This window comes from Phasianus colchicus, chromosome 6 (genome assembly GCF_987193195.1).
Source record: "Phasianus colchicus chromosome 6, bPhaCol1.hap1.1, whole genome shotgun sequence".
NCBI classification, from domain to species: Eukaryota; Metazoa; Chordata; class Aves; order Galliformes; family Phasianidae; genus Phasianus; species Phasianus colchicus.
Window position 1 is genome coordinate 53,157,794 of NC_143441.1, and position 13,949 is coordinate 53,171,742.

General features: G+C 53.7%; 2 protein-coding genes across 3 annotated transcripts; both read right to left on the minus strand.

Moving 5' to 3' along the window:
- Positions 1 to 124: 124 nt before the first annotated feature.
- LOC149917639 (uncharacterized) lies at positions 125 to 1,793 on the minus strand. Its single transcript, XM_090143331.1, has 5 exons — positions 1,609 to 1,793; positions 870 to 941; positions 627 to 686; positions 451 to 519; positions 125 to 338 (listed from the first exon to the last, which is right to left on the minus strand). Exons 1-5 carry the CDS (start codon positions 1,711 to 1,713, stop codon positions 291 to 293), a joined length of 354 nt encoding a protein of 117 aa, XP_089999457.1. The 5' UTR covers positions 1,714 to 1,793; the 3' UTR covers positions 125 to 290.
- Positions 1,794 to 7,674: 5,881 nt separating this feature from the next.
- LOC116238522 (zinc finger protein 707-like) lies at positions 7,675 to 11,529 on the minus strand. Of its 2 annotated transcripts, none has more exons than XM_031608265.2 (5): positions 11,381 to 11,529; positions 10,789 to 10,915; positions 9,915 to 10,025; positions 9,242 to 9,343; positions 7,675 to 9,162 (listed from the first exon to the last, which is right to left on the minus strand). In XM_031608265.2, the coding sequence occupies exons 1-5, from the start codon at positions 11,384 to 11,386 to the stop codon at positions 7,952 to 7,954; spliced, it is 1,557 nt and encodes a 518-aa protein (XP_031464125.2). In that variant the 5' UTR covers positions 11,387 to 11,529; the 3' UTR covers positions 7,675 to 7,951. The 2 variants fall into 2 exon arrangements, with proteins under 2 accessions (XP_031464125.2, XP_031464122.1); XM_031608262.2 differs by having other exon boundaries at positions 8,984 to 9,162; positions 9,242 to 9,354; positions 11,381 to 11,527.
- Between the last annotated feature and the right edge of the window lie 2,420 nt (positions 11,530 to 13,949).

Genomic DNA, 13,949 nt, shown 5'->3' on the forward strand with positions numbered 1-13,949 from the left:
GAAGTTACTCATAGAGATGGGACAAAGTAGGAGGTGAGTGGCTGAGCAGGGGGGTAGGTGGGGGCTCAGTGCCAGCACATGGCTCTCTCCAGCACTCCCCACTCCACAGACACACACCCTCAGGCTGGTTTGGTGGTTTTATTTGGCAGCTTCATGTGGCGGGTGGGGTGCTGCCCCCAGGAGGACTCTGGGGTGGCGGGGCAGCCCCACCATGCAGAAGGCACAGCGGGACCTCCTGGCTCCCCTCAGGGCTGCGGTGCAGTCAGGGGGTGGTGGGACCCCCAGCTCCATCATGGCGCAGGGCTGTGCTTGGCCACTGCTGCTCCTCTTTTCCTGTCCTGCAAGACACAGCACGGTCACCTTTGGGGACATGGCACAGGGTCCCTGTAGAGGTCCCCTTTCAGGGGCTCGGTGTCACCAAGGGGTGCTGGGTTCCTGCTGTACTGTTACCCGTCCGGGCTCTGGGAAGTGACTGCGGCGTTGCTGTGCAGGTTTCTCAACTTCCCTCCTGGTGCGCTCCTGGACACAGCACCGGAAGAAGTGCAATGTCAGAGCCATGGGGCGATGGGGAGGGGGGTGCTGTGTCTGCCAGCCAAGCCAGTGGCATGGGGGGTCCCTGCACCTACCTGCCTGCCTGCCTGAGCTTCATCCACGTCCCCAGTGCTCCGAGACATTGCGATGGACTCCTACAGGGGGGGTGTCCAGAGTGATGTGAGGGGAGCATGTCTTGGGTGCCCCTGGTGTTTTTCTTGGAGTTTCTCAAGGGGCACTCAAGAGCTGAGCCTTTGGGGATGGACAGAGCCCCCCACTGCCCCTGTGTTGGGGTGTGTGGGGTCCCCCCCCTCCTTTGTCCCCAGCCCCTCTCTCACCTCGCTCAGCACAGAGAAGCACCCCGAGCACAGCTGGTGTGGTCTGCGCCGGCCCCCGCCACGCGTCCCTGCCTGCAGAGGGAAGGAGTCAGCTCCCCATGGGGACCCGAGTGGGGCCACTGCGGGGCACTCAGAGCAGTGGGACACCCATGGGGTGTGGTGGGAGCACTGGCACCTGTTTGGTGCTGTTCTCCCGTGGTGGGATTGGAGCAGACCTGAGCTGTGTGGCAGTAAGTGGGATGGTGGAAGGAGAAAAGGAGAATGGGGAGGAAGAGGAGGGGATGACAACTTTCTGGACCCCAGACAGCAGCCCTCCTCCCCTTTCTCATCCCCTTGCCAAGCCCTGATGAAATGTTTGCTGGTTGTGCAAGTGGTCACAGTGCTTCGGGGAGCAAAGGGCCCTGGGATGCTCCAGGACTCCCCCCACAGCGCAGCCCCTCGGAGTGAAGGGCTTGGCCACACCTTGTTGCCCCCAGCCCATCCTCGGGGCCACCCTCGTCCAGAGTAGCACAGGGAACCAGGATGGAGACAGCAGCTTTCCAGGGCTCTCACCTGCCCAGTGCAGGGTGCTGGTGACAGCAGATGGCATCCCTTGGGGTGCGGTGTGGGGGGCTTGCTTCTTGCATTGCTGTGCCACATTTGGGGCCGTCCCCCCTCCTCATGGCATCTCCTTACAGCCTCCCTCCCTTCCTGACTGTTATTTGCTGTCTTTGAACCCTTCCCTTCACCCACCACCAACCTCTCTGTTCCACGTGAGCGTTTTCCCCTTCTTGGAGTCTTTGAGGTCAGCCATGGCCAGGGCCAGAAAGGCCATGGCGAGGGCGCAGAGCAGCCCCAGCTTCATGGCGCTGCGTGGGGCACAGCTCAGCTGCCCGCTGTTGCTGAGCTCCCCCTGCCTGGACCTTGACCCTGCTGTTGGCCAGCTCTCTGTGGGGCCTCCCACTGCGGTCAGTCACTTGGGGAGGGCAGTTGTGAGGGGCTGGAGGAGTGCAAAGAGGCCGCTCCCCTCTGAGAAAGACATGGGGCAGCTTGCCCTCTGCCACCTCAAGCGCTGGGGTTGGATGATGGAAGGTGATGGTTGCCCAGAGTGGGACTCCTCCACCTCCTGCATCCTTCAGTCCCTCTGCACCACCTCATCCCTATCCCTGTGACCCCAGGCACAAGTGATCAGCGCAGGGTGGCTGTAGAGGCTGCAAATCTCCCATGGCTCTTACCCCAGTCATAGAATCACAGCATCATAGAATTATAGAACCATAGAATCACCAAGGTTGGAAACGACCTGCAAGATCATCTAGTCCAACCATCCAACCTCCTCCCATCACCACTGCTACCACAAGCACTAACCCATATCTTGTAGCTCCTCGTCCAGACGCCTCTTGAACACTGCAGGGACGGTGACTCCACCACCTCCCTGTGCAGCCATTCCAGTGCCTGACCACTCTCTGAGAGAAAAAGTTCTTCCTTAAGTCCAACCTAAACCTCCTCTGGTACAACTTGCAGCCATTTCCTTGGGTCCTGTTTATTGCCTGGGAGAAGAGGCCAAACCCCTCCTCACCACAGCCTCCCTTCAGGAAGTTACAGAGTGCAATGAGGTCTCCCCTGAGCCTCCTCTTCTCCAGACTGAACAATCCCAGCTCCCTCAGCTGCTCCTCATAAGACTTGTGCTCCAGACCCCTCACCAGTTTCATTGCCCTTCTCTGGACACGCTCCAGGGCCTCAAAGTCTTTCCTGTAGTGAGGGGCCCAAAACTGAACAAGCACTCGAGGTGCGGCCTCACCAGAGCTGAGTACAGGGGATGATCACCTCCCTGCTCCTGCTGGCCACACCATTTCTAATGCAGGCCAAGATGGCGCTGGCCCTCTTGGCCACCTGGGCACACTGCTGGCTCACATTCAGCCGAGCATCAACCAACACCCCCAGGTCCCTTTCCTCTTCACACTCATCCAGCCACTCGTCCCCAAGCCTGTAGTGCTGCATGGGGTTGTTGTGGCCAAAGTGCAGGACCCGGCACTTGGCCTTGTTGAACCTCTTCCCATTCACCCCAGCCCAGCGAACCAGCTTATCTAAGTCCCTCTGCAGGGCCTCCCTGCCCTCAGGCAGATCAACACCACCTCCCAACTTGGTGTCATCTGCAAACTCACTGAGGGTACACTCAATGTCCTCATCTAGGTCATCAATAAAGACATTAAACAAGATGGGTCCCAGCACCGACCCCTGGGGGACACCACTTGTAATGGGTCACCAGCTGCACTTAGCTCCATTAACCACTACCTGCTGGGCACAGCCCTCCAGCCAGTTCCTTACCCAAAGAAGGGTATGGGTATGCCCATCCAGACCACGGGCAGCCAGTTTCCCCAGCAGAATACTGTGAGACACCATGTCAAAGGCTTTGCTGAAGTCTAGATAGACTGCATCAACAGCCTCTCCCTCGTCTACCAGTCTGCTCACCCAGTCATAGAAGGAGATGAGCTTGGTCAAGCACGACCTGCCTTTCATGAACCCATGCTGGCTGGGCCTGATCCCCTGGACGCCACGCACATGCCATGTGATCTCACCCATGATGATTTGCTCCATAACTTTCCCTGGTACTGAGGTCAGGCTGATTCCCCAGTAGTTCCCCAGATTCTCCTTACGGCCCTTCTTACAGATGGGAGTCACATCGGCAAGCCTCCAATCCTCTGGGACCTCTCCAGATAACCAGGAGCGCTGATAGATGGCCAAGAGCATCTTGGCAATCATCCCCACCAGCTCCCTCAGCACCCAAGGATGGAGCCTGTCCAGTGCCATGGACGTGTGACAGTCCAGATGGAGGAGGAGTTCTCTAACCATCTCCACCTGAATCACTGGGGGTGTGTTCTGCGTAGCATCCCAGATTTCCAGATCAGGGTGTAAAATGCCCTGAGGATAACTGATCTGCCTATTAAAGGCAGATGTAAAGAAGGCGTTGAGGATTTCAGCCTTCTTCTTATCCTCAGTGGTCACATTCCCAGCTGCATCAAGTAAAGGACAGAAATTTTCCTTGGTTCTTCTCTTACCATTGACATACTTGTAAAAGGATTTCTTACCTCTTCTACTGCAGTCATGCTTTGGAAAGATTTGGAAGGGGAAGGCTGCAGCATTCTGCACAATACGCGCTTACCTACATTTATAACAATCCCATGGCTCTTCCTCGCGATCTGCCTCGTAGAGAACGCTGGGTTTGAGGTCTGGTGGAGGACAAGAGAGTGCTGCTATATTCCTATTCCTATTGCTGATGGCTTGTAATACTGAAAACTAAAGGACTTCGCTGTGATGCCCCAAGCTGTGCCTTGCTGTCACTCTAAGAACTCAGGCACACACCACACCAGTGTACGGAATGAGGCTGGAGCTGCTGCCAGGATGAACACATAGTCATAGAATCACAGAATGGCTTGAGTTGGAAGGGACCTTACAGTCCATCCAGTTCCAACCCCTGCCATGGGCAGGGACACCCCTCATGGCCTCAGGCACTGCAGGGATGGGGCACCACAGTTCTGGGCAGCAGTGCCAGAACCACGCCACCCTCTGAGTAAATAATTTTTCCCTCATATCTTACTCAAGTCTTCCCTCTTTTAGTTTAAATGTGTTCCCCCTTGTCCTGTCTCTGCCCATGTAAAAAGTCACTCTCCTTTCTGTTTATAAGCTCCCTTTAAGTACTGAAAGGCTGCAATGAGGTCTCCTTGAGTCTTCTCTTCTCCAGGCTGAACACTCCTGAATCCCTCAGCCTTTCTCCACAGGAGTGATGCTGCAGCCTCTGAGCATCTTCACGGCCCTCTGGACCTGCTCCCATAGCTTCATATCTCTCTACACTGAGGGCCCCAGCTCTGCACACAGTACTGCAGACAGGGTCCCATGAGGGCAGAGCAGGGGGGGACAATCCCCTCCCTGCCCACTGCCACCCCTCTGTGATGCAGCCCAGGACAATGCTGGCATTCTGGGTTGCGAGTGCACACTGCTGGATCATGTGCAGCTTTGTACCATCAGAACTGTTTGCAATATCCAAATAATTTACCAGGATGGTATCTCTGATAAAGATTTTATTTGCGATTGCAATGGCAGGCCTCCTGTAAGCAGGAGAGCGTCCAGAAAACAGTGTTAGATCCTTTATGCCCTATTACTCGATGCTTATCTCTTCCTCCCCTAGTTCCTCATGGCTGAGTACTTCAGGTTCACAGTCTTCTTGACGCTTCACTAAACATACAGATACTGGATAAACATAAATCTTTGCTGGCTAAACATAAATCTCTAATTATTTAATTAACTTCTAACACTTACTCCACACTTGGTCATTGTTTCTAGACATCTGTTGTCCGTCCTTGCACAGAGATAAGCATGGAAGGAGGGCAGAGGGGAGTATCTGGATGCCTGCCTGTTGCATCCCAACCTTCCCACAGAGTGAGACAGTCCAGCCTTGTGTAGAGGCCCTGGCTTCTTTGATGTTTGTTAAATCTGTTTTTCTTTTGCTGGGAGTCTCCTATCCTAACAGAACAACCCTACAATAGGTTTTCTAGTCCCTAATACTACACCCCATTGTTTGGAACATTTAAAAACTATTGCAGTTTTGCAAGAAAGAATTAATCACAAAATTCAGCAACGATGTTTCTAAGATATGCTAGTAACATATACGGTACTCCTACTTTTTACACCAACTATTTCTAAGGATAAGTTACAGAAGACAAACACATTGTGTTCTACTTCTTCAGATCAATTGCCGCTTTTAATATCTAGTGCAGAACCAACATTCCATTCCCACAGGTCCCCCAAGTCCTTCTCCGCAGGGCTGCTCTCGGTGCGTTCTGCTCGTATCTGGGACTGCCCTGACTCAAGGGCAGCACTTTGCCCTGGGCCTCGTTGAACAGCACGAGGTTCAGACGGGCCGCCTCTCAAGCTGCCCGGTTGAGGCTTGGGAAGAACTACTGGCAGGACAACGAGGAGTGCCAGCAAGGTTGCCTGGATAGAGAACAAACAGAGAGAACAACTTTGTGCGACGGAGGAGCACACAGCTGAGGACCCACACGTGGAAGAACGGATTTCTAGGAAATCTGTCTTTGCTCAAGCCAATAAAGTGCTCAGATGCGTGTGCGCAGACGGGAGCGTGGCAGGGAACGGCAGAACACGGCTGGGAACGCGGCAGCGCTGGGCTGGTGACGTGAGCTACAAAATGCCGTCCAGAGGGCGGCGATCTCATCGCACGGGAACCGAACCACGCGTAGAAATAAACCACGCTGCTGCGGAAACGGCCTCCAAAATGGCGGCTGCGCCATTCACACACTCGGGCACCGTCACGGGGCGGATGTTATTGCTCGCGCGCCACTCTAACACAAAGCTGGCTGATGTCACAGCGTTTACAAACTCGCGGGCGCAGCCGGGCGGGGGAGGCCGTGGGCCGCGGAGCTTCCCGCGCCGTGCAGCCGGAAGTGGCCGCAGCCGGATGTGGCCCGGGCCCCGCCGCAGCCCGCGTTGCCACGGCAACCGCAGCGGAAGGAGATCTGTGCCCGTGTAAACATCCTCAGACGCGCTTCCGGCGCAGCACCGCCTCACGCACGCCGCGGCCCGTGACCCGGAAGTGATGTTCAGACTCACAACTCCGTGCGGCAGCGCGCGCGTCTAGTCCGCGCAGCCACGTGACTCGGCGCCGGCTGCGCGATTGGCTGTTGCTCTCGGCGGCGCCATTTTGTGGCGGTAGCAGGTTGGGTTGATCTGGCGCCATTTCTGGACGGAAGCCTGCGGGATCGGCACAGTGCCCCACGTGACCCGAGGTGCTGGGCCTGGCCCTCAGAGGCCTCAGGATCGCGTCTTGGAGCTGCAAAGTTCGGCCATTTTCCCACTTGACAGCGTGTGCGCAGCACTGCTGGTGTCCCACTGCCGCGGCTCCTCGGTGCTGCCACAGGGACTGCGCCTCCGGCTGGAACAGCTCTCCTGTGAGGCAGGCTGAGGGAGCGTGGGCTGTGCAGCCTGGAGAAGAGAAGGCTGTGAGGTGACCTGAGGGCGGCCTTCAGTATCTAAAGGGGAGCAACAGGAGAGGAGGGGACACACTCTTCAGCAGGTTCTGTGGTGACAGAACAAAGGAAAATGGCTTTGAGCTCAAAGGGCAGATTTAGTTTGGATATCAGGTGTTTGAAAAGCTCCACGGTGGAAGTAAGGCACAGATTGCACTCACTGGTCACACTCAAGAAAATGGGGAAAATTGATTTATTGATGATGAAAATACAGTTGAATAGTGAGAAACAGAGACCAACTAAAATGCACCGCCCTCTCAGCTGCTGGGATCTGCCATGCCCTGTGGCAGGGCCGCCAGATGCAACTGCATTGGCACGAGGCAGCCCCAGTATCTCTTCTCAGCCTTTCCAGTATCAGAACCTCACCTCCCATTGCAATGGTTTTTTTCCAATAGCTTTCACATAGGAATGCAGCAATGCTTTGCAAGATATGTCCTCACCTGCTTTCACAACAGTGGGATATGCAGTCTCTTAAAAAAAATGAGATTATAATTCCTTCTTAAAAATTCCCCTATGGTCAAAAAGCTTAAATTACGAGAGGGAGTACCCAGGACACCACACACGCTCCCTGTACCAAGGCAGAGCTGTGCACAGCACCTTGAGATCCCTTTCTGCCAGGTCCAGCCCAGGCAAGCGAGCACAGCTCGCATGCTGACAGACACGTGAACATGTGCTCACACAAACAGATGGCAATGGTTTAACAAGGAGGAAGTCCACAGTGATCGCACACAGCTCAGACAGAAAGTCTGAGCAGCCTACTAACACACAGCTGCCCTTATTCTTCCACCTCTTCTAAGTTTTCCCAGGCTTCTTCCTCTTTTACTTGCACCAGTCCTGCTTGTTCTCTTCCTCTGTTTTTTCCCTGAAGCCTCCCAGGTGATCACACTTTTCCCAGCAGGCATTACAAACCAAGGTTTGCATCCATTTATGTTGTACTATTCATTTATACACTGATCCCTTAGTACACCTTTCAGTTTCTCCTGCTAAGCCACATTAGTGGGTTTTGCTGCAGGGTTCTGTCTGTTCAGCACGACAAAGCAGGCATAGATGCTCATGTTCTGGTGGTCAGCTGTCAGACTGGGTAATCACAGGCCGCATTTCCTTACACCGAGTATAGCCACCAAGCTCAAATGCCTGGCATGCAGACTCCAGCATGTGATCAACAGTCCACACAACCATTTCATAAGCATCGTGCAGCAATACATAACTTCTATTAACAACTTTGCATCCTTCTGTGTTTTGCTGAATGTCAGGCTTATGGATCAACTCTGCCTCTTGCATCCCTTGGTGCACAAGCGCCTCAGGTTGTGATGCTACACCCTGCAGCTTCCCAGATTCACTGGGGGGTGGGGATGCAGCTGCTGATTCAAGAGATGCTGCAGGGGCACTGGCTGCTTCTGATGTCTCCTCCTGAGAGTCTTCCTTCTCAGGCTGTGGAAGCACAATCACCTCTTGGGAGTCTTCTTTCTTCTGTTGGGGCAAAGCCACCTGCTCTGCAGGAGGACAAAATGCCCCACAAGTTTCCTTCGTGGAGTCATCTGCCCTAGCCAGAGGAACAGATGATGACAAAGGAGATACAGAAAGACATTTTGTGCAGAATAAAGCTCGAGAAAACCGCAAATTTTTGAAGGTGGGCTTGAGAAATCGCACACTTCGCTTAGCTTTCCAGATGATACGCTCTACATAGGATTTTCGCTTTGACAGCCTGTAAGCTATGGCACGAAACCTACAAGTACGGCAAACAACTTTATGGACTCTGTTCCGATAAGAAAACCTTTGTACCTGGCAGTATTCATGGTCTCTGAGCACTGAGACACCAGTATTACTGTTACCGCAGTAGTCATGTTCTCTCAGAGCATGTGGAAATTGAGTGCAGTGCAGTGTATTACTCACACAGTAACAGTGGTCTTCCAGAACAGTTTCATTCAGATCCTTAGTAGAAGATTCCCTGTATTCCCTGTTTGCCTGAAAAACACTTACTTCCTCTAAAACATTATGTGTTTTTTGTACAGTCTCTTGAAATGTCTCCATGCAGTTATTGTGCAGACGTTTGCAAGAAACCACATTTTCCATGCTTTGTGCTAACTCTGTCTTGACCCCTTGTTCATCCTCTGTTTCTAAATTCCTGGTCAAACAGCCCATCTGTGCCTTCTCTTTTCTTCCCTCTGGTGCTGGCTGGCTGCTGGCTGCCTCTGACCGCAATTCATTCCTACCCTCAAGACACCCAAACTTCTTTAGCAGTCTGCTGGACCGCAGCAGCCACGGCTCACGTTTTCCTGTTTAGAGAGAGGAGGACAGTTTGCCTTCTTTCATGAGGCACTTAGCTGTAGAGCCTGGGGCAGGACCAGCACTCACCATGGCTGGGGGTGTGTGTCTCCTCCAGCACCTTGTGCTTGTCAACATCCAGCCACCTGCTGGAGCATGACTCTGCCAGCCATCTCTTGTCCCCATTGCATCCTGCACGGCAACTAGAAAGATGTTACCTTCCCAGTGAAGGAAGCCCTCCTGCTCTACAGCAATCTAGCTGGAGGGAAAGGCCCTACAAAATCACAGCCTGGCTGAGGCTAGAGGCACTTCCGAGTCCCTCTGTTTCCCCCCCAGCCTCAACAGGGCCACCCAGAGCAGGGTACCCAGCCCCACATCACAGTGGGGTTGGAGATCACCAAGCAGACTCCACAGCTTCTCTGGGTAGGTGCCATCTAATGCTAGCAGCTCATGGGCACTGGGAGGAAGCGCTCTTCTTGGGTGCAGCAGATCTACAACAACCCTGCTGAGCCACAGCCCTCCTACAGGGGATGACAGCCTTCATTAGCCATCATTAGCAAATGCAAAAAGGGCTGCATGGCCAGAGGGAAATACGGGAGATACTCTCAATACAGGTAGCATGGAAAGAAGGGATCAGGACGGGAGAGCAAGTGGAAAGTGCAGAGATGTGCTAGCCACATAGAAGGAGGACCCTGGTGAGGACCCTGGGGTGTGCTCCTTGTCCAGATAAGCAGTACCGAGGGAGTGAACCGCAACTTCTCACCAAAAGGTCTGTCAGGTCCATCCCACTTCACTGGGCTCTGTGGTGTGTTGACCCATGGCTCTTCCCCACGCTCCAGTCGATGCAGAATGTCAGGTTTGGGGCCTGGGTACCCTATGAAGCAGGGATAAATGTTCTACTATGAAATGCAAGTTGTAGAAATAACAGGAAATGAAACATTTTCTCTGATAATTCAAGCTGTGGTTCGCTGTCAGAAAAGTCTGAGTTGAAATCACGGTGGAAAAAAAAAAAAGGAAAAAAAAAGATAAAAAAAAGATGGCTAGCACAGCTGTCAAGTGAATTCACCCCATAGCCAACGGCAGTGCCTGGCAGCACTCCTAGCCATGGAGATCAGCTGCTTGTCCCAGGAGCAGCTCTGGGGCGTAGGATGTACTCCAGGGCCTGTCTCAGGCCCTTGTGCAGGCAACAACAACCGCCATCACAAGCTGATGATCTCTGGGTCTACTCGCTGGCCAAGTGACTCCTGCCAGCTGTCCTCACAGTGATTCTGTCACCTACAAGCTATTCCTACTCTGCTGCTTACTACAATTCCTTGACTCACGCATAGCGTCCCTGCGCCAGCAACCAGGGAAGAAGACTGAGGTGGTGGCCCAAGGCAGGTCCTTGCCTGACATTATGGTGTGTGCAGATCACTGCAGTTACATTTTCAAAAGCAGCCAATGCTGGCAGAAAGATGCCCAAATCTTGTGCTTTTTCAGCACGAAGCTCCCAGGACTGCAGGTACTCAGGGTGGTTCCCTCACTCTGTAGCTGATTAATCCCTAAAACAATGGGAGCAGCAAGATCCTGATGGATCCAAGTATGATGGAATTCCCTACCCCTGCTGCAGCTCTCCAGGAGCTGAAGCTGCACATTACCCAATGATGCCAAGAGCTCATAGTTGTCCAGCATGACGCTGCGGTACAGCTCCCTCTGCTCCTCTGCAACCATGTCCCACTCTGCGCGGCTCAGGTAGATGGCGATGTCCTCAAAGGTCACAGGCTCCTGCAAAGCAAGCATTGTACCATTGGAAGTGTGCCCACAGCATTTAAAACATGCTGTGCTTTCCAAACATTATTTTCACCCCTGAGAAAGCTATCACTAGGCGAGGTTCAAAGGTTGCCTGCGTGCCATGGGATGACTGTAGATCTCCCTATGATGCCTCTGCCAGGTGCTCTGCCCAGGGCTCCCCTGTGTTTCCAAGGCAGTCAGTGGTGTCCCGAAAGCCAGAACCGCTCGCCTGACTACCTGCAGTGTCTGCACCGAGGTCTGCAGGTGGGTGGGAGCGAGCCCCGGGAACCCAGAGCTCCACACCACAGGAAGAAAGGCAAGATGTGGAGGATGCAGTGTTGCAGAGAGGACATGCAAGAGGCGCAGCGAGGCACAGAGGCCAGAGGAGCCAGGAGGCACGGGGCGTCAAGAGGCACAGCAGGCCTGGCAGGGCCTGCCTCCGCCGGGTCCCAATCCTACCTCCATGTGCGAGGCCGTGACAACTGCGAAGGCCTCGCAAGCCTCTACTCTCCACTTCCGGCGGACAGTCACCGGAAGTAGGCCCGCGCCGGAAGCAGGCCCCGCGCCGGAAGCAGGACCGCGCCGGAAGCAGGCCACACGACGTTAGGTTGCACCCTACGAATCCTTATACGCACTTCCGGCCATAGTCCCGCCTCCAGCGGAAGCATTCAGCCGACCGGAAGTGGGGGAAGCACACACGGAGTCGGTGTGGGCGCCGCCATTTTGAGTGGTGCCGCAGCTCACGTGATCGCTGGTTGCACTGCCATTGGTGCCGGCCTGGGACGCGGCACGGCTTCAGCTCCTGGAGCCCGGCCCCTCCGTTTCACCTCATTAATTATCCCTGATTTATGCTGTAATTTGGACTAGGTCATTTTCCACCTCCCAGCTCCCAGCGCTTTAGCTTTAGGGGAGCAGGTGCTGGGGCTTTGCCTGTGGATCTCAAAGGAGTGGGTGCCTGTGGGGGAAGGAGCAGAGCAACGTGTTTCCTTGGTTGGTGCTGGTGAGACACACACAATTGGAGCATCATGGAACAGTTTGGATTGAAAGGGACCCCCAGCCCCACCCTGCCATGGGCTGGCTGCCTCACAGCTCGGGCTGCCCGGCCCCCAGCCATGGCTTTGGGCACCTCCAGGGCTGGGCACCACAGCTCTGGGCAGTGCCAGCACCTCATCACCTCTTGGTAAAGAATCCCTGCCTAACATCGCACCTAAATCTCCCCTCTTTTAGTTTAAAGCCGTTCCCCCTTGCCCTCTAGTGATCTGCCCATATAAGAAGTCTCTTTTCCTCCCATTTATAAGCTCCATTATGTACAGAGAGGACACAATGAGGTCTCCCCACAGTCTTCTCCAGGCTGAACTCCCCTTGCTCCCTCAGCTTGCCTTTCTAGGAGAGGTTCTCCAATCTCTTCATGGCCTCCTCCGGACCCACTCCACATCTTTCTTGTTTTGGGGGTCCCAGATCTGAATACGGATCTGCAGGTTGGGTCCCACAAGGGCAGAGTAGAGGGCAACAATCCACTGTCATTATCTGTTTGTCCTCATGTAGGTTTTGTGTCTTCACACAATTATACTTTTCTTCACAAGTCCATGATTTCTGATGACACCAAGCTGCCTGGTGTGATTGATGGAAGGAAGGGATGCCATTCCGAGGGACCTGGGCAGGGCTGAGAGGTGGTGTGTTGTGAACTGCCTGTGGTTCAACCAGGCCTGGTGCATAGTGCTGCACCTTGGTCAAGACAATTCCATGCACAGAGACAGGCTGGGCAGAGGGTGGATTGAGAAGGACTTGGGGCTCTTGGATTAAATACTGAACACAAGCTGGCACTATGCTCAGAGTTTGGAGCACCTCTGCTATGGAGACAGGCTGAGGTGTTCAGCCTGGAGAAGAGAAGAGTCTGGGTAGACCTCATTGTGGCCTTCCAGTTCATTATGGGGCTGCAATACAGGGAGGGAGAGACTCTTTGTCAGGGAGTTAAGTGATAAGACAAGGGGGAACAGCTCTAAGCTATCAGACTGTATGTTTAGATCAGGCATCAGAATAAATTCTTCATTATGAGGGTGGTGAGGCACTGGCACTGCTGCCCAGAGCTGCGGTGGTCCATCCCCATGGTGCCCAGGGCCATGAATAGGGTTCTGGCCATGGGTGGGGCTGGATGGGCTTTAAGCTCCCATCCATCCCAAACCATTCCATGATTCTAAAAGTTATCAAAGATCCTGTTTCAGTAGCAGAGCCCTGTTTTCTGCTTTATTTATTTTTTCCCATAACCAACCACCAGATGTCCTTTGTTAGTTCAGTCCCTCAGTTTTACACACAAACTCTCAACCTGCTCATGGCTGTTTCTCAAAGGCAGCAATGGTGAAATTCACACTCCTGAGAGATATTGTACAGACACGGAGAAAAAACAGGAAGCTTAATTTTAGGAAAGCCAAATTCCAGTTCTGCAGGGAATTTGTCAACAGCCCCTGCTGGGAATCTGTCCTCAAGGTCAAGGGAACAGAGCAGAGCTGGCAGATCTTTAAGAAAGCTTTCCTCAGGATGCAGGAGCTCTTCATCCTGAAGTGTAGGAAGTCAGGAAAGGAAGGCAAGAGACCTGCACGGCTGAGCCAGGAGCTGCTTGTCAAACTTGAGAGCAAGAAGAACATGCACAGGAAGTGGAAGCCTGGGAGGAGTATAGGGATGCTGTTGGGCTGTGTAGGGCTGGGGTCAGGGAGGCCAAGGCCCAACTGGACTTGGCAAGGGGCACAAAGGAGAACAAGAACAGGTTCTACAGTGCATCAATCAGAAAAGGAATGTGCAAAAGGGTATTCTACCCCCAGTGAGCAATGCAGGCAGGCTGAGCTGGTAACAACAGACAAAGTGAAGGCTGAGGTACTGAACAACTTTTTTGCCTCAGTCTCCACTGGTGACTGCTCTTCACACACCGATCTAGCTGATGGGACTGAGGAAGCATTGATCCTCCTGCTGTAAGCAAAAAACAGGTCCGTGTCCACCTGAGGAACCTGAACATCTACAGGTCTATGTCCCTATG

Excerpts from the sequence above, each read along its gene's own strand:
- LOC149917639 (XM_090143331.1), bottom strand. The coding sequence starts at position 1,713 with ATGAAGCTGGGGCTGCTCTGCGCCCTCGCCATGGCCTTTCTGGCCCTG. Across the intron at positions 687-869 it reads GCTTCTCTGTGCTGAGCGAG|GAGTCCATCGCAATGTCTCG; the intron begins GTGAGAGAGGGG and ends CCCCCCCTGTAG. Across the intron at positions 520-626 it reads AAGCTCAGGCAGGCAGGCAG|GAGCGCACCAGGAGGGAAGT; the intron begins GTAGGTGCAGGG and ends TGCTGTGTCCAG.
- LOC116238522 (XM_031608265.2), bottom strand. Across the intron at positions 10,026-10,788 it reads TGAGCTCTTGGCATCATTGG|GGTACCCAGGCCCCAAACCT; the intron begins GTAATGTGCAGC and ends CCTGCTTCATAG. Across the intron at positions 9,344-9,914 it reads TGGACCTGACAGACCTTTTG|GATGCAATGGGGACAAGAGA; the intron begins GTGAGAAGTTGC and ends GTTGCCGTGCAG.